The following is a 21,511-nucleotide window of genomic DNA, read 5'->3' on the forward strand; positions in this document are numbered from 1 at the left end:
GATTTCACCTTACTTTGTGAGAATCCAAACGCAACTACTGATACTTTCAGACTGGTGAAATAAATTTTGGACCAATTGGACTTTCCTATGCATCAATGTCAGTTTGCATGAGGCATGTTATATATGAGCTATGCTTAAGTATTGGGCCCTGCAACCGTTTCCAACTGGGTTTCCTATGTACGTATCAAATAGAATCTTCAATATTTACATGCATCACGTTGCCTCAGGGAATGTTACGCATAGAGCTGACACCTAGTAAATATATAGTGATGTACTTTTTTAGGACAGTACTGCAAAAAGCGGCATCGTTTAAGATTATTACAATGGAACTCTGTATGCTGGGTCGACCATCTTCAGTACAAACAAATTTCCCTTGTCTCCTCTTGAAACCCTGCGAGCAAAGTGGTCTCTTCCAATTAGCAAATGCTATTACCCAAACTACCAAGCATTAACCACGTTGTCAGTTCTACAAATACCAGAAGTAACATTTTTATTTTCAATTTTCCCCCAATCACTATACAAGGAATAAGGTCAAGAACAACCTTATTCATCAACATTCCGATTCTATATTTAAAGGGTATTCTGGAAAGCTTTCGACTTCCAAACAGGCTATAACTAGACTTATAAGATAGAAAAGCTTCAAGTTTTAGGCAATGGTAGTTCAAGGAGAATGCAAAACCATAATGAAGAATGGATGAGGAAATGGAACAATTATTGTGGGTTCACCACAAGCCATTTGGAGGGGGGAAATAAGCTAACCTGAGCTCTTCATCAAGATAAGTAATTTCTAGTTCACCTTTACCACTTCCAGGTGATTTGATTGGGATCTAATCACAGAGAAGAAAATAACATTAGTGATTTATGAAGCATATTGTAGCCTAGAGATCGAATATGCCATTTCAAGGATCAATTTTGCAATTCTTAAGAACCTTTTGGTGGACAGAACATCGAACATGGCTAAGAGCACGAAAAGTAAAACAAATCAGCAAGGCAAATAAAAGGAGTACATCATGACACAGAATATATATACATGTCAACATCATGGTATTAACACACCGGTGAATTACTATGGTAAAACTAAAACAAAGACAAACATTTCAAGCATGAGCTAGAGAGAAGAATTACTTATAAACTATCTGGTGTAACACCTAAACAACTAATTGAAGGTTAAAAATGTCTTACCAAACTAAATATCTTGAAGTAGTCAAACTTAACTGCCACTCTTCTAGGATTAAGAGGTACCAAGTTGGCAGTAACCTGTAAAAACAAATGTTCGTATATCACGCTAACACCATGCTCCAGAGAACCAACAAGCACTAATAAGCACTACCTAGTAAAACAAAATCACCAAAACATCGAGTATACTATTCCATATATATCAGCATCCAAACAGATTTGTATTCAGAGAACACCATATCTAACATGGTCCTTATTCCATATGCTGTTGTGTTCCAACACAACTTCATCCCTCCACTGGTCCTTGTTCATGCCGCGGGGGCTGACTTGAGTCTTTGGGCTCACCGCGGTCACCGCGTTCCTCACAGGAACCGCCTGTTGTTGTGGAGTAGTTTCTTATGTAATACAACTTAGCTACAACTCTCCCCTTTTCCCTCTTTCACAAATTCTGTATGTACAACTTCGCATATTAATACAAATGTTCAGGCCGGCTTCTTGCCTGTCGTAGTTCCCCTCAAAAAAAAAATATCTAACATGGCAACTGTTCAAAGGAAAATATGACATGATTGCACAACAGAAAAACATACAAACATGGAGTTATATAGTTAGCAGGCCAATGCCTACTTGCCAAAATTTCTTGGTCATTACACACCAGAAAGATCTCGGCTACATGCCACAAGAAAGCAGTAAAGCCTATCGTTTCTAAATGAGAACTCTTTGCTTCAGAACAAAGAAAGGAATTGCAGAGTAACGAAAAATAGCTCTTGAAAGTGAAGGTACACTGGAACAAATTCTGGTGAAAATCACCTGATTAAAGTAAGGCCACGTTTCCATGTTTTGGGCTCTCAAGGTGTCCGCATTGATTGCTTGGTAAATCTTCCCAAATGGCCTAAGATACTTTGGCCTCTGCAATACCAAGTGAGCAGAATTTGACATTTGAACATGGGGAAAACTCTAGCTAACTAGCTATTCTATTCAGCAGAAACATATTCCTAAGATAACGTTTTTTTAGTGAAAACTGTATTTGATCACTAAGGATCTACAGGTATTTTATGCAATGTATAGAAACAGAAGTAAAGTAGAAACAAAGAATAGTAGGAAACCTGTGGTTGCAGTATGCTTGTGGAGGTGGTATAGAGAAGCTCCCATTTGCCGTTGAGGAGATCGGATTTGAGCGGCTCCTTCACCTGGTTCACTGCCTCCAATTGCTGAACGATCTGAAGAAACGAAAGCAGCCCGCGAGTAAGCTCTATGCTATGCATCAATGGATGCACGGACCATGACGAGAGAAAGAACAAAGTATAGCTATTCCACGTCCTCACCTGCTCGACGCGCTCCTTGTCCTCGGGCGTGGCCTCGGCGCCGCGTTCGAGCGGCGCGATGGCGGTGAGGAGCTCCTCCTTGAGCCTCATCGCCTTCTCGGCGTCCTTCTCCCCTCTATTATTCCCCGTGAAGAACGACGGCAGGAAGGAGAAGGACGACACGCCCGCCCTCCACCTGCCGCCCTGGCGCCTGGCCGGTGCCGCGGCGAGCGCGATGCCCGGCCCTCTCCTTCGCGACGGCGCGGCAAGGTGGGAGCAGGCAGCGACGCTGGTGCCCGGGCCGGCTGGCGGCGCGAGAGGCGCGCCGGGCGCGCGCGGGAGAGAGAGCATGAGCGAGGCGGGCGCCATGGCACGGCGCGGAGGCGAGCGGGATTTTTGCGTGCGATTGCGGTGGGAGTCGCGGGGGCGCGACCGCAATTTCGCGAAGAAGGCAAGCGAAGGCGTCGCGTACTCGCGTGTTTTTTTGAGTGGTGGATAAAACGCGCGGCGCGCGGGGTGGGGACTGGGGTTCTCCCCGCCGCGGCACCGCGATTGTTTATGGAACAGCACGGCACAAGAAACCTGTTCGTCCAGGTGTGTTCAGGGAATGTTTGTTTCTTTAGCACCTTCTAAAATTCATGTCACATCGAATGTTTAGATATTAATTATGAGTATTAAAACTACAAAACTAATTACACAGACGGAGACTAATTTACGAGACGAATCTATTAAGTCTAATTAGTCCATGATTTGATAATGTGATGCTAATGATGGATTAATTAGGCTTAATAGATTCGTCTCGTGAATTAGCCTCTATCTGTGTAATTAGTTTTATAATTAGCTCATATTTAATCCTCCTAATTAGCCTCCGAATATTCGATGTGACATAAATTTTAGTCAAGACTAAAGATCCAAACGTATTTTGAATATGTTTAGAGCAACTCCAGCTATAGCCCTCAAACCAATACTCCCAAAGGTCAAATGTTGGTTCTCTCAATTTTTAAAGGATCACAAAAATATCTCAAACTCTAGCAATAGTCCCCATGGATAGAGGCTCTTGAGAGACCCAGGAATTGAGAGTGGATGGGGTATTTTGGAGGCCTCCCCAAAATGGGAAGCCCAGTAGAAAGCCTATTGGAGTGCATTTTTTGACTTGGTCTTTTAAACTTAGGGTAGAGGTTATTTAAAGGGTTTGCTGGAGTTCTCTTACTCCATCCATCCTAAAAATAATACAATTTTGGCTATGTGCCTCCACTAAGCTCGCCTGCTCCGGCTCCTCCTCGATGGAGTTTGGCTCCAGTCATTTGCCCTTGCCCATGGATGGCCCCATGGAGCTGCTTGCTCGTAGTATTCCACTATGCTGCACTGCACGGACTGACTGCTATCAGTCTTGGGGGTTGCCAAGAACTTGACCCAAGAAAGCAGCAGTCATATGTTTGCCCTTGCCCATGGATGGCCCCATGGAGCTGCTTGCTCGTAGTATTCCACTATGCTGCACTGCACGGACTGACTGCTATCAGTCTTGGGGGTTGCCAAGAACTTGACCCAAGAAAGCAGCAGTCATATGTTTGCCCTTGCCCATGGATGGCCCCATGGAGCTGCTTGCTCGTAGTATTCCACTATGCTGCACTGCACGGACTGACTGCTATTAGTCTTGGGGGTTGCCAAGAACTTGACCCAAGAAAGCAACAGTCATATGTTTGTACCCCTATGTTTGTAGCGTTAACTTCTGCCAAGTACTGCAGGCTTTTCGGTCGCACATGCATGCATCAGCTCCTTCATGGCTCCACCACCGTCCTTCGTTTCTCCGTGCTCGGCGAGAGAGAGAGAGAGAGAGAGGAGATGAGGAGTGAGCAAGACTGCAAGAGCAACTGAGCATTCGGCCATTCGCCATCCGGTAGCAGTATTTGGCGAGGCCGATTGACCTCTAGCCGGCACTGCTGGGCAGTCACACACAACTTGAAGTCTAGTAGAGGACTAGTAGAAGTGACGAGTGAGGCGAGAGGAGGATGCAGAGCTACACGCTACTTTCTACCTGTGCGCCGAGAGCATCATGTCCAGGACTCCCTTCAAATGCTACTTTCTCATTATTCAAAAAGAAAAGGTACTTTCTCAGCTAAAAGCTTTTAAATAAATTTGAGCTAAACAAATGTCACAAAATCCAGAGCTCCTTAAAAAAACTACACCGGCGACTGGTCTAGAGACCCAAACAGGCAAGCTTTACAGTGTACGGGGAAGATGAGAGCAAATATACCATCGACACTCTGTTTCAAGCTTGTTTGAGCATAACACTGGTTCTAGTAAAGAGTAATTCTAGGAACAAGTTGAACTCCTTGGTTCATAGATGAAGGGCTTCAAAGAGACACCAAAGCGGTAAATCATGAATGTGACAAAACAAGAATGAAACCTTTGTTTAGCATCGATCCATATAAGCTATTTCACAGCTATAGAATTTGCAGCAGCTGATCATATCCCAATGATTCGTCTATGACACTCATCAAAGCTCAAAACGGAACACCCAGCAGTAGTGATGTTACACAAAAAGAACCAAACAGAACTTAAATACATGGTAATGCGACTTATTCCTCCTGGGAGGAAGATGACTTCTTCTTGGCAACTGAAGCCCTCTTTCCCTTGAGTGTCCGGCAGTTGTTCTTTGTCCTCTGGCCACGGACTGGGAGCCCCAGCTTGTGCCTGATGCCCTTGTAGCACCTAATCTCCTTCAACCTCTCAATCGCCACACGGTTGAACCGTTTCTGTAAACCATGCAAAGAAAAGTGGGCCAGTGTTCAGTACTTTAAAGCTAAAGTGTCAGATATGATCAATGAAAGTAAAAAGGAATATAAGTGTCTGCATAATGAACTTTAAGCTTCCAAACTCTCAAGGAATCATTGATCAGCTAGTTATGGTAATCATAGAAATTGCTAATCATCATACACTACTAAATCAAAGAACCGCGGAGTATTGAATTAGCAAAGGGATCAGGGACATTACAAGGTCTCCCTCAATCATGTACTTGCCGACCTCCTTACGGAGGGTGATGACCTCCTCCTCAGAGAGATCCTTGGTGATCTTGTTGTCGAAATTGAGGTCCAAAAGGATCTGACGAGAGCGTGACCGCCCAATGCCATGGATGTACTGCAGTGAGTACTCCACCCTCTTGTGGTTTGGGATCATATGCACGCAGCACGCACCTGCTGCGTTCCTCGTTCCTTGCTGCGTGTGTGTACACTGTAAAGGGGGACCTGTGCGGCTGTGCTGCGTAAACTGTAAAGCCTGCGGATCAAAAGCCGCTGCGACCACAGTAACAAAAGGAGGACGACTCGCATATACAGTTTTAGGAGACAAGCTATCTTGGGATTCCTGAACATGGCCGCAGAGTCCACTAAGCTCGCCTGCTCCGGCTCCTCCTCGATGGAGTTTGGCTCCAGTCATTTGCCCTTGCCCATGGATGGCCCATGGAGCTGCTTGCTCGTAGTATTCCACTATGCTGCACTGCACTGACTGACTGCTATTAGTCTTGGGGGTTGCCAAGAACTTGACCCAAGAAAGCAGCAGTCATATGTTCCCGGCCTTTCAGCCAAGGTCAGCTATGTGCCTATGTTCATACTAGAACAGGGCAAAAATTGTGGGTAACGTGTGGCCTCCTTACAAACGGATCCACGTTCCATGCGTGCACACGGACAACCTTAAACCCTAGACGTCATCTGCCGCGCGCCTCCTACGAATCCAAACCGAATCCACGGCTGCACATGTGCTCCTCTCTCACACACACTTGACCCAAGGACGACCAGATTACCAGACTCCCACGATCTGCATCTCTCCATTGGATTGGACCACTAGCTGGGCTTGGACCCCTATGTTTGTAGCGTTAACTTCTGCCAAGTACTGCAGGCTTTTCGGTCGCACATGCATGCATCAGCTCCTTCATGGCTCCACCACCGTCCTTCGTTTCTCCGTGCTCGGCGAGAGGAGATGAGGAGTGAGCAAGACTGCAAGAGCAACTGAGCATTCGGCCATTCGCCATCCGGTAGCAGTATTTGGCGAGGCCGATTGACCTCTAGCCGGCACTGCTGGGCAGTCACACACAACTTGAAGTCTAGTAGAGGACTAGTAGAAGTGACGAGTGAGCACCGAGAGCATCATGTCCAGGACTCCCTTCAAATGCTACTTTCTCATTATTCAAAAAGAAAAGGTACTTTCTCAGCTAAAAGTTTTTCATGAAATTTGAGCTAAACAAATGTCACAAAGTCCAGAGCTCCTTAATAAAACTACACCGGCGACTGGTCTAGAGACCCAAACAGGCAAGCTTTACAGTGTACGGGAAGATGAGAGCAAATATACCATCGACAATCTGTTTCGAGCTTGTTTGAGCAGAACACTGGTTCTAGTAAAGAGTAATTCTAGGAACAAGTTGAACTCCTTGGTTCATAGATGAAGGGCTTCAAAGAGACACCAAAGCGGTAAATCATGAATGTGACAAAACAAGAATGAAACCTTTGTTTAGCATCGATCCATATAAGCTATTTCACAGCTATAGAATTTGCAGCAGCTGATCATATCCCAATGATTCGTCTATGACACTCATCAAAGCTCAAAACGGAACACCCAGCAGTAGTGATGTTACACAAAAAGAACCAAACAGAACTTAAATACATGGTAATGCGACTTATTCCTCCTGGGAGGAAGATGACTTCTTCTTGGCAACTGAAGCCCTCTTTCCCTTGAGTGTCCGGCAGTTGTTCTTTGTCCTCTGGCCACGGACTGGGAGCCCCAGCTTGTGCCTGATGCCCTTGTAGCACCTAATCTCCTTCAACCTCTCAATCGCCACACGGTTGAACCGTTTCTGTAAACCATGCAAAGAAAAGTGGGCCAGTGTTCAGTACTTTAAAGCTAAAGTGTCAGATATGATCAATGAAAGTAAAAAGGAAATATAAGTGTCTGCATAATGAACTTTAAGCTTCCAAACTCTCAAGGAATCATTGATCAGCTAGTTATGGTAATCATAGAAATTGCTAATCATCATACACTACTAAATCAAAGAACCACGGAGTATTGAATTAGCAAAGGGATCAGGGACATTACAAGGTCTCCCTCAATCATGTACTTGCCGACCTCCTTACGGAGGGTGATGACCTCCTCCTCAGAGAGTTCCTTGGTGATCTTGTTGTCGAAATTGAGGTCCAAAAGGATCTGACGAGAGCGTGACCGCCCAATGCCATGGATGTACTGCAGTGAGTACTCCACCCTCTTGTGGTTTGGGATCTCAACACCACCAATACGGATGCACTCAATCCGCAGGCTGCCGTGACCGATCCCTCCCTTCTGCCAGATCCCCAACAAACAGAAGAATGAAAAACTATTAAAGAATCGCCAATGTGAGCCTAGGTATGAAGGGTCATCAGAATGATAAAAACAAATAACTCATATCATCACATCAGCACTGACATTCCAATTACAAGATCAACACATTGCTGTACAATGAAATACTAGCAAGTAGCATTATTATTGACAATGTGATTGGGGCAGGGGATTCATCGTATACCTAAATCAACATAGACAACAATTCCTATCATTGGGGTTCGAATTCCCAAGCTACAGAAGACAATCCTTGCAAAATACCGGACATGACCATGCAATTGCACACATAAGTGATATATGCAGAATTACGGACTAATGCCACACCATACTACCCCTAGCTCATCTGTCCCTTTTGCTCCAAGTACTAGGTCAAAGTCTCATAGAAACGCAAGCGCACGGACACGAACAAACACAAGCTCGCACGGCATGGTATGCACAAGCAAACGGTCGTGACGGTGAGGGCAGGACGAGCGGTCGCGACGGGGAGGGAAGGACGGGGGTGGCGGGAGAAGACGGGAGCACTAACCTTGGGAGAGGGGAAGGAGACGGAGGAGCAGCGGCCCCGGGTGGAGAGGGGAAGGGAGGAGGGTGCGATGGGGACGGAGACCATGGAGAGGGTCGCCATTTTCGCTCTCCTGGAGCCGCGCGGTGAGGTGCGTGCGTGCTGTGTCACGGATAGAAACCCCCAGGCCCGGGGGGAAGACGATAAGGTTGTGCAGGCTACTCCTGACGCGGGCCTGGTGGGCCTTGCAGAGAGGTTTTATTTTGGTCCGGAAAGAAGTCCCTATTCATTCCTCCTCTATAAGTCTTTCCTAAAAAAAAAAAAAAAGGTATCATGGAAGTTCCTATTCATTCCTCCTCTATAAGATGGGTAAAAATAAAATGCTTCCTACTATAAGAGTTCGGTAATTTACTAACGGCAACTTTCTCTCTTCTATTTTTTCTCCTCTCCACGTCAGATAAAACCTATGCGGCACGTCTCGGCTGTCGGTTGGCACGCGAGCTGACACTTGATCGTTGCAGTGCATCCGATTAAATGCTCGGTGCTCTTGGAGGCGGAAACATCAAGATCTCCTTGAGTGCAGGAGTGCAGGACCCATTTGAATCCATGCCCGGGTCAAATTGCTGGATGAAAGACCGCAACCAGTTTGACGATTGTCATTATACTTGCAGAAGCAAATGCAGAAAGGGAAGAAACACGAAATCAGCACATCGAGCAAAACAAATTCCTTTCCATATGGATTGATCTTCGAAGAAGAAGCGGATGGTGTTGGTCTTCTCGGGCACCTGCATGATGCCGAGCTCGGCGGCGAATGCGGGGCCGCCGCGCCGTGCGGCAACGACGGTCGTGATGACAGGCGAGAGCTCGCGCGCGAGCGCGAGGGCGAGGACACCGCCGACGGATCGGTGAGGCCGAAGCGGGTGAACTCGCGCACGAACTGGATGGCGAAGCCCGTGCCGACGATGGCGACGGTCAGGAGAGCGAACCTCTTGGCAGCGGCGGCAGCGAGACTGGTGGTGTAGCCGACTAAGCCGTGCAGCCAGAGGAAGAAGGATTTGGGTGTAGACGAAGACGGCCGGGCCCGGGTTTTTATTTCCACAGCAAGCTTCGGCAGGGGGTCCAGCGTGGCGAGGCGACGTAGCGCCAGCTAAACTAGGTCGAAATCAATGTGGCATGAAAAATACTGCTAAACTAGGTCGAAATCAAGGTGGCCGGAAAATAAAATACTCCCTCCAGTAAAAAAAACGTAGTCTTAGACCGGCAAAGCAGTTTTATTTTCTACTACTGCTTTTTTGGTTGCTTGTATCACTTGATTTATAAAATAGCTCAAAATAATAATTATTTGTTTGGTTGAGTGAATTGTATCGTCCCATTCAATATAAAACCATCCCACTTAATACATTATTCTACTAATAGCAGTAAACCATATAGTACAAGTAAATTGGTTGAACCCCACAATCATCCATCCATGTATCATGTGATTCATGCAACCAAACACCCAAAAGTTGAGTACTGTTTTTTAGACATTTTTAATAATATGTAATAATCAATACTTCAGAGATGATATATATGAAGACTTGAAGAGAAATACTGAGTGATACGGAACAAACCGAGCTCATAAAAGCCCTCAAGGTTCCAGTTCAGATAATTAGCATGCACAACAGCACAATTGAACAACTGACAGTGATATAGAGCAATAGCGAACATGGGACCAGCAGATAAAATGATGGGGTCATCTCGTATTAGAAAGCATTCGATGTTACATCTCTACAGCTAGAATCGAATAGGTATACAATATCAAGAAAACAAAAAAAGGTAAAAAAAAATTGTGCTAATACATTTTAGAGCATCTGAGGAAAGTATTTAGATGCACTAAGGCATCACTCGTATGTTCTCTTCCTTTTCAGGATTGCTGGAGCGACAGCAACAGATCCAATAAGGAATAGAACCACTAATGTCTTGAAGTCATACAACTCTCTAACTGATTTCAGATCGCCTAGGGCTCTACCAGCCTGCACGACAGTAGCAAAGATCATGAGCAAAGTATGAACTCATCCTTCAGGACTCAGGAGGAAAGAAAACAACACAAGATGCTCTCAGAAGAAAGCAACAAGCCAACAAGACAGTCCGCATGAACAGGTAAACATACAAGTCTACCTTAAAACAAAGGTAAGTACCGTCGTACCGATACTACACGGTAAATCTTGTTTCAAAAGGTATAAATGTCACTACAATACGTTGTAGTTTGATACTACACAGTAAATCCTGTGAATAAGAAATTTCTATACAGACTCAAAGAATGTGATAAAACAACTGTCCACAGGCAAGTCCACCCTACGCAATGATCTTTGCTCATCGAGCTTTCGATGAACCCAGAAATTTCAAAGACATTGAAGGCTTCAAGACATCTGCACAAACATGCTTACGCAGTTCGTGGCACATGATGCCTCTCATCTCCATTCGTACATGAAACTTCAGCAAAAGAACAATGCCATAATATTTAAAACCCTAAACATGCTACGATATTTTTCAATCTAGGAGCTTTACCCAAGTCCATTTTTCAAATGATCTCATAACATAAAACATGGAACGTTCAGATAATTGACTCAATCTAATTAAATAATGAGACAAACAATAACACCATAAAGAAGATGTTTACCTTTACAGTAATATAAGATGCTGGGATGAGGCCAACAAGTGTTGCAGCAAAGAAAATATGGAAAGGTATGTCAACAATGGGTGACGCCATACTTATGAATGTGTTGGGTAAAGTTGGTGTTATTCTCAGAAAAAGCATATAGTTCAACAGCTTTTCTTTCCTCTTAGCAATCTGCATAAAAAGCAAAAATTGTTATATAAAGCAAGCTATCTTTGTATGAAATAGAGACATTGCTGACATTTGCCGTTTTGCGGGAAGGATATCAAGAAAATGTTAGCAGGCATACAGAAAAATACCTCTGACTGGAAATATCTCAATTTTTCGGGCCACAACCAACTAACCAAGGGTCTGCCAATCAACTTGGAGACAAAATAGCAAGACGATGCACCAGCTGTGGCAGTGAAGACAACCAAAATGCCACCTTTAATCACTCCAAAAAGAGCCCCGGCAAGTAAAGACATGAATATTGTTCCGGGGATCATGAATGTCTGCATGAATATGTATATCGAGCAATAGCCCAATATAAAGTTCGCTTGATAATCTCTCGCATAAACGGCGAGGTTGTCTCTGCAAGTTTAGAGACTTATTAGCAAGCAGCAACATATATGTCAGATTCAGTATTCCAAACTATATTCACCCAATTCATTATTGCCACAGTCTATAAAGAGTGCAGAATGAAACACTGCATAACCGTAACTATGAATTTGATGATACTAAGATTTTCATATTATTATCCAATAATAACGGAGTCTAATAGAAAATCAACAATCCCAAATTGACTATTTCTATGTAGTTACCGCCTGCACTAAGATTCGCAATTCAGAGATTTAGTACCGCCCGCACTAAGATGAACTAAGATTTAGCAAAGCAGATTTAAATATCTATTTACAAGGTTACATTGTGTAGTCATTATGTAAAACTGCAAAAGAAGTGTAGCTCTTGACTTGAGTTAGATCCAATATCTTTTATTAGTGCTAGTAACTCACAAGCTTGGAATTTTTGTATTGAATATGCAATAAATCATAAGGAATCTGTACCGTACTTAGCTTGCACAATGATAATAAAATGAAAATATTTACTCTATAGTACTTAGTATGTTGATAACTAAGTACTTCTCTAACATGAGCCAAACACAAATGCGGGTAACACCTTTTGTCTTGTATGGATGTTGGTAAAGGAAAGCTTTGACAATTGAGACACAAGGTCAATAATATAGCAGACATCCCCCGAATTTAACCTGGGAAGAATTATAGTGGTTGTAACAACCCAGACAGAAAATTTCCAGAAAGAAAGTAAGCAAGTGGCTGTCCACAACAATGGCTCCAGTGCAAACCGTGCTGCCAATGAGCTCATAATCCTGCCTAATTTCTAACGAAGTTTGGACTTAGACCAAGTCCCGTTGTTTCAGCTGCTGCAAGATCAACGAGGAAAGCAACCCTCCCTTGTCCTCTTCCTTCAAATTAGTAACCACCATAACGTTTGTTTCTAATTTTCTAAATTAGTATCTACTATAAAACGTGGTTTCAGTCTCGTTTGATTGTACTGTGTTCATACAATCTCAAGCCCCACGAAATCTCACATCTCGATTAGGTTATTGGGACGGGTAAAGAAACAGCTAATCCCCAGAATCGGCCTCCAGAACCACCCCCAAAACTTGCACTAGCAAATCAACAGACACCTTGCTTGTGCGATTTAGACTAGCGTCTCAGACACGAAACAGCTTCGATCCAAAGTAAAAGGCCGATCAGAGGAAACATAAGAGCAGGCGGACGGGAGGTGGCTCACTTGAGGAGGCGGACGTCGGCGAGGCTGCGCGGGAGGCGGAGGATCTGCCCAAACTCGTGCCGTGGCGCGGTGAGGAAGACGCAGAAGATCCCCGCGGTGAAGAGCGCGAGCACGGCCGCGAAGGCGAGCGCCTCCGACCGCGTCAGCGTGGGGCGCGCCCCGGGGAGCTCCGGCTTGCCCTTCTTCGCGGCCGGCGAGTCGTCGCTGCCGGCGCCCGCCGCCTCGATGTCGCGCCGCGCGAACGGCATGGCCATGGCCGCGGCGGCGGCGGCGGGGCGGGGGACGCGGGCGGCGTGGGCACGGCGCGGAGGAGGGGGCGGTGGCTGCGGCTGCTGCTGCTGACGCCGGGGCTACGAGGCATATCTCGGCGGCGGCCACATGAGGTGGCGGACGAGACGACGACGCCGAAGACAGGAGCGGGCCGGTGGTGCGGTGCGGTGTGCTCTCTGTTTTCTGTGCCGCGTCGTGTTTTTTCTCGTTCGGTTTTTCTTCTGTTTTTTTTTTGGTTGCCGTGTTTGATCCGGTGCGTCGATTGGTGGGGGGCTCTGTCCTTTGACTCGCTAATGGGCTAGACTTGGGCCGGTCTGTCTCGGTCCCTGGCCCATGGTGATATTCATCGTGAGGAGACAGACACCTGGACTCCACCACCAGACCGACAAGATTACGGTTCGGCCTCCAAGGCTCCAACAAGTGTACACTTCGTGCATTGCCAGCGCTCGAGGATCATCATGGCGCCGCCGCGGCCCGCTCTCCCGACGGACTGCCTCTTCCACGTCTTCCTCCACCTGGACCCCATCTCCATCGTCCGCTGCGCCGCGGTGTCGAGGCACTGGCGCCGCGCCGTCACCGATAACGCCTCCGAGATCCGCCGCCACTCGATGGGCCGTGCTGACCGCTACCTCCTCTTGGGCCTCCCCAGCCGGGAGATGTACCCTGGGGAGCTCAGCTTCTCCCGCCGCTCGTCATGGCTGCCGCCCGCCGGGCGGCACTGGTCGGACTTCGTGCCCCGTCCCTTCCCACATGCCGGAGGCGGCGGAAGCGGAGAGCGCGAGGACGAAGCTGTACGCGCAGCTCGCGTGCAGCGACGGCCTCCTCCTCCTCTGCCGAGGCCTCCCGTCGGAGATCTCCGTGGTCAACCCTCAGACCGGCTTCCACACCTCCATCGCCCGTCCCGGCGAGCTCGCCAAGTTCACGCGCCGCTACATCTTGCACTCCTGCCATGGCGCCAAGCACAACTCTTTCCAGGTGCTCGCCGTGGATCTCAGCCGCAAAGGCATCCGGTCCATCCAAAACTACTGCTCGGAGACCGGTGCCTGGGGCCCGGTTCTCCGTCCCGACGCCGGTGAACTCAGGCTACCCACGCCGTCGTCCGATTACGGTGCCATCCGGCCCGCCCCACCAAGGCCACTAGTGTGCCAGGGAGCCATCCATTGGCTATGCAGCAACGTTTCAGATCACTCACCCGACGGACGTAACCACCGGCCGAGCACGGATGACGAGGCTACCAAAGCAGTGCCCGATGCACGACGACGACGTGTTGGACAGGAAAATGCTAATGCTGGCGACGTCTGAGGGTGACCTGCTGTCTCTGCTACGGAGAGAGGAGGCAAGCCTGGAGGTGTCCGTCTGGTTGTATGTCGGAGATCAGGGTGGCGGCGGCGGCGCGACGAAGACGCGGAGAAGAGTTGGTTGTTGCGGGAATCCATCGACATCCGAAAACTCATCGAGGATGCTGGCTTGTCACGTTTTCGACTAGGTTGCAAAGATTGGGAGGTGTTGGATACAAGGTTGGAGTGGTTTTGTCCGAGGAGCCGCAGAGTGATTCTCTGGATTCCTTACCTTGGATTGTTTGTTCGCAGATACAAAGGGCGTGTTTGAATATTTAGTTCGGATTAAAATTTATGTCACATTGAATATTTGGAAGCTAATTAGAAGGACTAAATATGAACTAATTATAAAACTAATTACACAGACGGAGACTAATTCGTGAGACGAATCTATTAAGCCTAATTAATCCATCATTAGTACATGTTTATTGTAGCATCACATTGTCAAATCATGGAGTAATTAGGCTTAATAGATTCGTCTCACAAATTAATCTCCATCTGTACAATTGATTTTGTAATTAATTTATATTTAATATCCCTAATTAGTATCTAAATATTTAATGTGACAGGAATCCTAGGAAGTTCTAAGAACCAAACACCCTCAAAAAGCCGCAGGGGATAGCTATGGACACGTCTGGCCTTACGAGATAGACTTGACACTTAGCTTATGCTCCATGAAATCGTTCTAGTTAATTACCTTATTTAAGTTTTGTATATTACGCTGACCCATGAGTCTAGGTTTTGATACAAGTGGGAAGGGCTGCATTATAACAGCCTGAGAAGTTTGAGGACAAGCCTGATCAATATTGTGTGCCTGATACAGCGCCTGGCCAAATAAACATGTTTGGCGGAAAACTCTTTGCCGGGAAAGGCATCTGCCGACAGACGGTCCGTTGCAACATTCTTAGCGCCAGTCTGCTCAAGTTTAGTACTCGTTACATCGGATGTTTGATACTAATTAGAATTGTTAAACATAGTCTAATTATAAAATTAATTGTACAGATGGAGTCTAATTCGCGAGACGAATCTATTAAGCCTAATTAGTCCATGATTTGATAGTGTGATGCTACAGTAACCATTTGCTAATGATAGATTAATTAGGTTTAATAGATCCGTCTCACGAATTAGACTCCATTTGTGCAATTAGTTTTATAATTATCTTATATTTAATCCTCTTAATTAGTATCCGAATATCCGACGTGATCCTTCTGAATAACACCTCGTATTGAACACCTCCAGGCTACGAGGCCATCCGCATTGATGATCCGATTCATTCTCTCCGCACAAGCACTGGATCTACTTTAAATTCTCTCTCCAACTGTTACATCAACTAAATCGTGATGGATGGGGTCGACTGCCAAATAGAGAATCATTTACTTCCGTGTTTTGCTCACTACCTTCCCTCACAAGAGCAGCGGCAGATGGAGCAGCTCTTTTTTTATTCGGCATGAACCGGATCACAATCTTGAATTGGTTCTTCTCTCTTCTTGAATCGGCATTCTCCCGTCATTGAATCGATTTATCAACCTGCCACGTTGGTCCATGCACCGGTCACCGGAGAAGCCCTCAGCTTTATAAGCACAAACTCAATATCCCGATACTAACTGCTGTACTTGTAAATCTTGTCATTGCACATACTGTCCGGTGTTTGCAATGCAGCTACACATTAATTATAGTCAGTATAAATTCCTGACCAAGAGATGGTGACTTGTAACTTATAACGACCATGTCTTATATGCAATGATCTATCAGAATGTTCAACAGTAAGCACAGTTGTCTTGAGCTTTGCTCTGCGACCACAGCCAAAAGAACTTAAGCCGTGTTTAGTTGGCAAAATTGGGAGGTGCCAAATTACTGTTACAACACTGTAGCACACTGTAGCGTTTCGTTTGTATTTGTGAATTATTATCCAAATATTGACTAATTAGGCTCAAAAGATTCGTCTCGCAAAGTACAACAAAACTGTGCAATTAGTTTTTAATTTCGTTTATATTTAGTACTCCATGCATGTACCGCAAGTTTGATGTGACGGGGAATCTTCTTTTTGCATAGTGTCAAAGTTGGGAGTTGGGGGTGAAGTAAACAAGGAGTTAGTTTGAGGACTAGATACTCATCTTCACGTACAATTGCCAAAGGGCGAGTTAGAGCCACCGACCCATCTGCAGCATTTGCGGCGACGGCACCCAACGTTCACTGTCGTATAGCACCATCTCACTTGGATCTTCAGAAGTGCAGGCTACCCAGCTCCCGGAAAATTCTCGTGGCCCTCTCAAGATGTTGACCCCAACAGTAGCCTCCGCAGCGTAAATGCACAAATCTGTATACAAACTCTAACGTACTCAGCCAATTTGAAATGTCTTTTTTTTAAGCACCTTTGAGGAGCTCCAGAGAAACCTTAGATTTGCTCCCCAGATTGGTATAGTTGGGCTGAAGGTGTTTGGCAAGATGATTTTGAAGCGGAGCTACAAACCTAGAGCGGAGAAGTCCCAAACATGCTCTTAGTTAGAAGGGTCATGAACATGTTCCTTTGATCTTTCTTCACATACAACTCAGTGGCAATGAAATGCTCATCGATACTATACCCCGTTCCACACTCCAAAACAAGGTCCATTACTTGTTCAACAGTAACTTCGCCGAGCTTCCTTGATGTGAAAGCCTTCGCTTGTTGAGCTATCTCACTCAATTTTTCTTGAATCACAGCTGTTGTTTCTGTTTTTGCTTCCTTTCCTTTGTTTATGACAACCCTCGATCTTGTTTTTACATTGCCAATGGATGGAGACACCTCCTCAATATCATTCCCTGCAGCACCTCCATTATCTTCTTCTGTTGGGGACACATGAATATCATCCCCACCACCATCAAGGTTTCTCACCATCATCATTGTTTACATCAACAGGAGTATCATGATTTTGGGGTATGATAGGGTTGAAACTTATAGGGTTCCAATGATCAGTTTTCATTAATGATATCATCAAACATAACTATCAAATCATCCACATTTTGTAGAGGTTTTGTCCTAAAGTCGCCGCATCCTAGGATATCGTAGTAAAAAAAATTGAAAATAGTGTTAGTAACGAGTATGAATGATTCATGAAATTTTTTAAAAAATATATCCTCACCTTCCTCCACCACTCATCATTCATGTCAATCACACCATTTATTCTGTCCCAACCTATTCCTGTTTGCCTCTTCATTAATCTATTCCATGTTGATAATTTTAGCTTCAACTTATCCCACTTGTTTTTCAGTTGCATCTTGCTAAAATAAATTTCTATCATCTGATAAAACCTTTTTGACACTTCAGTATAGCCTACAGGGTTCAAATGTGTATTTGGTTTATTGCCTTTCTTAACTTGTTTTGCAAACAAGTTATAAACAATCAAAGCGTATGCGTCGGTCCAGTCCATCATATCTCCCTGACCATGATATTCACATGTATTTTCAACTACTTCGGACACTAGCAATTGTTCAAATATCACGACACTCATGACACATTCATATATGCATAGCAAATCTATCAACATAGATGAACATACATCAAGGACAATTCACATATCTCCTCTTCTTCATTCTTCTTGGCTGCCTTGGAGGGCTTCTTGCTCTATCCTTGGCCTCGGCCTCTTCCTGGCCGCTTCTTGCCATGGCCATGGCCGACACTTGCGTCTTCAGCACAAAGAACGACCTCTTCAAGGTTAAGGTTAGCCCCGACTAGGGTGTGGTTGCTCTTGCCTAGGCTACGGTACCTTTGGCCAGGCCACGGCCGTCCGCCCCTAGGACACGCCCACCCCTGGCCAGGACCTTTTTGAGGTCAGGCTCAGCGCCGGCCAGGGGCTGGCTGCTGCTGGCCTGGGCACGGCCGCCCCCAGCTAGGCTGCCAGCCAGGGCATGCTCTAGACCCGAATCAGCGCCAGCCAGTGGGTGGATGCCGTCAGCCAGGCCGCGCCCGCCTATGGGCGCCGGCAGGTGGAATGGGTCCAGCCGATGGAGGTAGCAACACGGATGGCATTGGCGACGAGAACTCTTTGGACGGCGTGGGCTTAGGTCAAAATCGATCCGGCCGGATGAGTACTCATCGGTGTGCCATGCTTGGGGAGTTGAGGATCATCCTCAGCATCCATCCTATCGATTTTTGGACGCCAGAGGAAGGGGATATGACGGCGGCGGTGGAGGCAGAGGCGTCACGAGGGAGGGGTTGGCGGTGGAACAGGAGGCGTCGCGAGAGAGGGTTCTTTTTTTCCTCGAAGTGGTACGTGTAAACAATGGTATTGGTTGAGGAGCTTCAGAAAAACTTTGGAATTGTCCTCCAAATTCACCTTTTTTTTCTGGAGTTGGTATAGTTGGAACTGGAGGTATTTGGTAAGATGATTTTGAAGCGGAGCTACAAAACCTGAAGCGGAGCAGTTCCAAACACATCCTTAGTTCGTGGACCAAGAGGATAATCTTCGTCAATCAAGCTCCTACTAAAGATTCTGTCCATAGTTTGCTCTTCGCCCCTGACCTTCAAGTTGATCTCGAAATAAAAGGTATCCGCCTCGAACGGCCCTCGATTAGGCCCCGTCAAAGCTAGCATGTCACCCTGCATGCAAACAGCAACAGCAAGCAGGTATAAAAAAGACGTCAGATGTATTCCTTAAGCAGGGATAAAAAAAATGTCAAATGTATAATGTAGTCCCTTACTACTAAGTACTAACCATTGACGACGAACATACTAATACTCCGACATAGGCGATGTGTAGCTTGACGAAGGATTGATACTGACCGGAGAATTGATGACCTGGCAGTTGTCTCTGCCAGGTTGGAAGAGGTAGATGCATTTGAAGTCCAGGTCATCTCTCATCAGCACAGTCCCATAGGCACTGATCGGGAAACCGACATCCGAGGCTAACACCTTCACATGAATGACGTTCAGCGCGAGTTTCAGATGGTCTAATTCAGAATCCGGGATCGTGTCGAGCGGCCGCGCGATTCGAGCCGTTGCTGTGAAGTCATCAAGAGAGAAGCAAACACATCTCTATGTTGGTTAAATGGATGAATTCTGGATGTGCATTACGGGTCTTGTTGAATTTGCATTGGATCCGAGAGGAGAGGACGGATCGGATCTATGCTTACATTCTTCTTCGTGGTCGAAGACGGCAGGCTCGCACACGTTACGGTCGAAGCCGCGGCAGCAGCGGAAGTTCCGCCGCCTGGGGTCATACAGCGTGGCCTGCTCCTCGCGCACGCCGATGAGCGACGCCGTGGTCTCGTCTTTCCACCACTCTGTGGGACTCGGCGGCGGCTTCGGCCGCTTCGCCGACGCCGACCCCTCCGCGTCGTCCTCCGCCGGGCGCTTGACCTGCCAATGCTCCTCTGCCGCGTCTCCTTCCATCGCCGTGCCTGGCGCCACCGGGCGGATGCCTCGCAAGAACGTGCTCCTCCGGCGTCGCCTCGATCGCGGCCTCGCCTTTGGTTCCCTACTGTGTCCTCACCTGTGATACTGTCTAGTCCGTGCAGGACAAGGGCGGCGGCGTGCATGCGTCCAGGACTCTGCTCGGGCCCGTTTGGCCACCAGGAAGAGATTCAGTTTCTGGAATTCGTAACCAGTTTCGGCCTCAGTGTCTGTCTATCGACGTCGGCGTCGTCTGATATTGGGAGCCTCAAGTCTCAACACGGCTTGACGGCTATCTCCCCTGTACCACACTGTTTCTTTTTTTCTCAGCAAATCAAGCACGAGATCACATCGCATTTTCTCGCGGCCGCTGACGCCGAGCTCCAAGCGACGACGCCCTCCGTCCAGACAAATGCGCTGACTACGCCGGCGAGGAATCAGGAGTTGGGATCCAACGAGGGCGAGCTCGATCGGTTTCTGAAGGCTATCGGAAAATAATAACAAAACATCATTTTTCTCTTCTTCGCCCTAAGTCTAAAGCAACAGGATTCGACCTCACGAGTTTCTGTCGCGATGGTTCAACATTTGTGCTACGATGCATGCGCCATCATTGATATTATTCTGAATTAAGCCAGCCAGCAGTCAGCATCGAACACGTGCATCCACCCCTGATCGCCTTTTATTTCTTGCACGATGCATTCTCTCTGATCCTACTGGCTCGCCGAAGAAATGTCCAGATCCAGAGCCGGACGCAGGACCGCAGCCTGGAGCACCAACTCCTCCTTCCGGGCCTTGTCATCTGCCACCACCACACAAGTGACAAGTGAATCCGTGCACTGGCATGCGCGTGGAAACAAATACCAAATAGATGTTGGCAAATGCATCTTACAGCGACGTCGCCGCCGGCGACGCGACCCGCCTTCCATTCGCCCCACTCCAGCAACGGCGGGCCTCTCTGCTGCCCCCCGCGCCGTCGACGCCGCAGCTGCTGCGCGTACGCGAGCAGCAGCGCCCGGCGGCTGTACCCGCCACCAACCTGCCTTGGCGCCGACGCCTTGGTGATGCGCGTGGCCGCCGCCGTGGGCGCGACACGGCTGATGGGACGGCGCCGGCGCGGCAGCTCCTCGTAGGCGGACACGATCACCCTCGCATCCATGGATGCCAATAACTTTTTTTTTTGGGTCGTTTGATGCGGTCGTGCGAGGAGGGCGAATATAGGGAGAAATTTGTGGCTGGAAATGGCGAGCCACCGGCCCACGGCAAAGTCGGGGGCTCGGCGCCGGTTCCTGTTGCATGGGATCGAGGAGTTGCCGTGTCGGCCATGCAACGACGCACTCATGCGAGAACAGTTCAGCTCCGTCGCTGTCACCAGAGACGTAAGAGGCAGCTGTTAAACTTAAGTTTCGAGTCGATTTCCCGGCGGAAGAAATCGCGGTAAGTTAATACGAAAGGGACGTGCAAGACAAGTAATAGTCCAGGCCTCCAATCAGGGGGGGAGAAGAGGACTAGTGTTACGGGATGCTTTGACTAGCGTGGGAGAAAACATAGGATCTCTTGAATGGGCATCTGCGGGCAGTTTAATCCGAAAGGAAGCTATGGGTTGGCATCGTAATACGCCAGCTAGACTCGGTGTTTGCGTAGTGTCTCGTCACAAAGACGAATCCATTAGAGTAACTGTTAACATGCACACTAGAAAAACACATGTAAGGCCCCGTTTGGATATCTCTGCTAAAGTTTAGCACCTGTCACATT

General features: G+C 47.1%; 4 protein-coding genes across 6 annotated transcripts; all 4 read right to left on the reverse strand.

Moving 5' to 3' along the window:
* Positions 1-122: 122 nt before the first annotated feature.
* LOC101777272 (probable plastid-lipid-associated protein 4, chloroplastic) lies at positions 123-2,974 on the reverse strand. Its single transcript, XM_004981989.4, has 6 exons — positions 2,499-2,974; positions 2,280-2,393; positions 1,984-2,082; positions 1,183-1,257; positions 760-827; positions 123-391 (listed from the first exon to the last, which is right to left on the reverse strand). The coding sequence occupies exons 1-6, from the start codon at positions 2,844-2,846 to the stop codon at positions 319-321; spliced, it is 777 nt and encodes a 258-aa protein (XP_004982046.1). The 5' UTR covers positions 2,847-2,974; the 3' UTR covers positions 123-318.
* Positions 2,975-4,846: 1,872 nt separating this feature from the next.
* On the reverse strand, positions 4,847-8,546 carry LOC101777693 (30S ribosomal protein S13, chloroplastic). 3 transcript variants are annotated; one of them, XM_004986232.4, is made up of 4 exons: positions 8,365-8,546; positions 7,725-7,802; positions 5,472-5,633; positions 4,847-5,233 (listed from the first exon to the last, which is right to left on the reverse strand). In XM_004986232.4, the coding sequence occupies exons 1-4, from the start codon at positions 8,461-8,463 to the stop codon at positions 5,057-5,059; spliced, it is 516 nt and encodes a 171-aa protein (XP_004986289.2). In that variant the 5' UTR covers positions 8,464-8,546; the 3' UTR covers positions 4,847-5,056. The 3 variants fall into 3 exon arrangements, with proteins under 3 accessions (XP_004986289.2, XP_022679049.1, XP_004982047.1); XM_022823314.1 differs by having other exon boundaries at positions 5,472-5,579; positions 7,671-7,802; positions 8,365-8,545; XM_004981990.3 differs by lacking the exons at positions 4,847-5,233; positions 5,472-5,633 and adding an exon at positions 6,929-7,323 and having other exon boundaries at positions 7,563-7,802; positions 8,365-8,538.
* Positions 8,547-10,053: 1,507 nt separating this feature from the next.
* LOC101778110 (uncharacterized membrane protein At4g09580) lies at positions 10,054-13,246 on the reverse strand. The gene is made up of 4 exons (XM_004981991.2): positions 12,785-13,246; positions 11,296-11,566; positions 11,000-11,170; positions 10,054-10,352 (listed from the first exon to the last, which is right to left on the reverse strand). Exons 1-4 carry the CDS (start codon positions 13,036-13,038, stop codon positions 10,221-10,223), a joined length of 828 nt encoding a protein of 275 aa, XP_004982048.1. The 5' UTR covers positions 13,039-13,246; the 3' UTR covers positions 10,054-10,220.
* A 5,523-nt stretch (positions 13,247-18,769) lies between these two features.
* Positions 18,770-19,759, reverse strand: LOC105915102. The gene is made up of 3 exons (XM_012848911.1): positions 19,501-19,759; positions 19,151-19,368; positions 18,770-18,967 (listed from the first exon to the last, which is right to left on the reverse strand). Exons 1-3 carry the CDS (start codon positions 19,757-19,759, stop codon positions 18,770-18,772), a joined length of 675 nt encoding a protein of 224 aa, XP_012704365.1.
* Between the last annotated feature and the right edge of the window lie 1,752 nt (positions 19,760-21,511).

Source organism: Setaria italica, chromosome IX (assembly GCF_000263155.2).
Source record: "Setaria italica strain Yugu1 chromosome IX, Setaria_italica_v2.0, whole genome shotgun sequence".
NCBI classification, from domain to species: domain Eukaryota; kingdom Viridiplantae; phylum Streptophyta; class Magnoliopsida; order Poales; family Poaceae; genus Setaria; species Setaria italica.

What these genes read in the sequence shown, in the direction of transcription:
- LOC101777693 (XM_004986232.4), bottom strand. Translation starts at nt 8,463, where the DNA reads ATGGCGACCCTCTCCATGGTCTCCGTCCCCATCGCACCCTCCTCCCTT. An exon ending in TCTCCTTCCCCTCTCCCAAG is followed by an intron (nt 7,803 to 8,364) that starts GTTAGTGCTCCC and finishes GGGATCTGGCAG; the next exon opens with AAGGGAGGGATCGGTCACGG. An exon ending in AGATCCCAAACCACAAGAGG is followed by an intron (nt 5,634 to 7,724) that starts GTGGAGTACTCA and finishes AACCACAAGAGG; the next exon opens with GTGGAGTACTCACTGCAGTA.
- LOC101778110 (XM_004981991.2), bottom strand. Translation starts at nt 13,038, where the DNA reads ATGGCCATGCCGTTCGCGCGGCGCGACATCGAGGCGGCGGGCGCCGGC. An exon ending in TGAGATATTTCCAGTCAGAG is followed by an intron (nt 11,171 to 11,295) that starts GTATTTTTCTGT and finishes CTTTTTATGCAG; the next exon opens with ATTGCTAAGAGGAAAGAAAA. An exon ending in CATCTTATATTACTGTAAAG is followed by an intron (nt 10,353 to 10,999) that starts GTAAACATCTTC and finishes ACTGTCGTGCAG; the next exon opens with GCTGGTAGAGCCCTAGGCGA.
- LOC101777272 (XM_004981989.4), bottom strand. Translation starts at nt 2,846, where the DNA reads ATGGCGCCCGCCTCGCTCATGCTCTCTCTCCCGCGCGCGCCCGGCGCG. An exon ending in CGTGGCCTTACTTTAATCAG is followed by an intron (nt 1,258 to 1,983) that starts GTGATTTTCACC and finishes TTGTTTTTACAG; the next exon opens with GTTACTGCCAACTTGGTACC. An exon ending in ACTTCAAGATATTTAGTTTG is followed by an intron (nt 828 to 1,182) that starts GTAAGACATTTT and finishes CTCTGTGATTAG; the next exon opens with ATCCCAATCAAATCACCTGG.
- LOC105915102 (XM_012848911.1), bottom strand. Translation starts at nt 19,759, where the DNA reads ATGGAAGGAGACGCGGCAGAGGAGCATTGGCAGGTCAAGCGCCCGGCG. An exon ending in CTTCGACCACGAAGAAGAAT is followed by an intron (nt 19,369 to 19,500) that starts GTAAGCATAGAT and finishes ATGACTTCACAG; the next exon opens with CAACGGCTCGAATCGCGCGG. An exon ending in GCCAGGTCATCAATTCTCCG is followed by an intron (nt 18,968 to 19,150) that starts GTCAGTATCAAT and finishes GTTTGCATGCAG; the next exon opens with GGTGACATGCTAGCTTTGAC.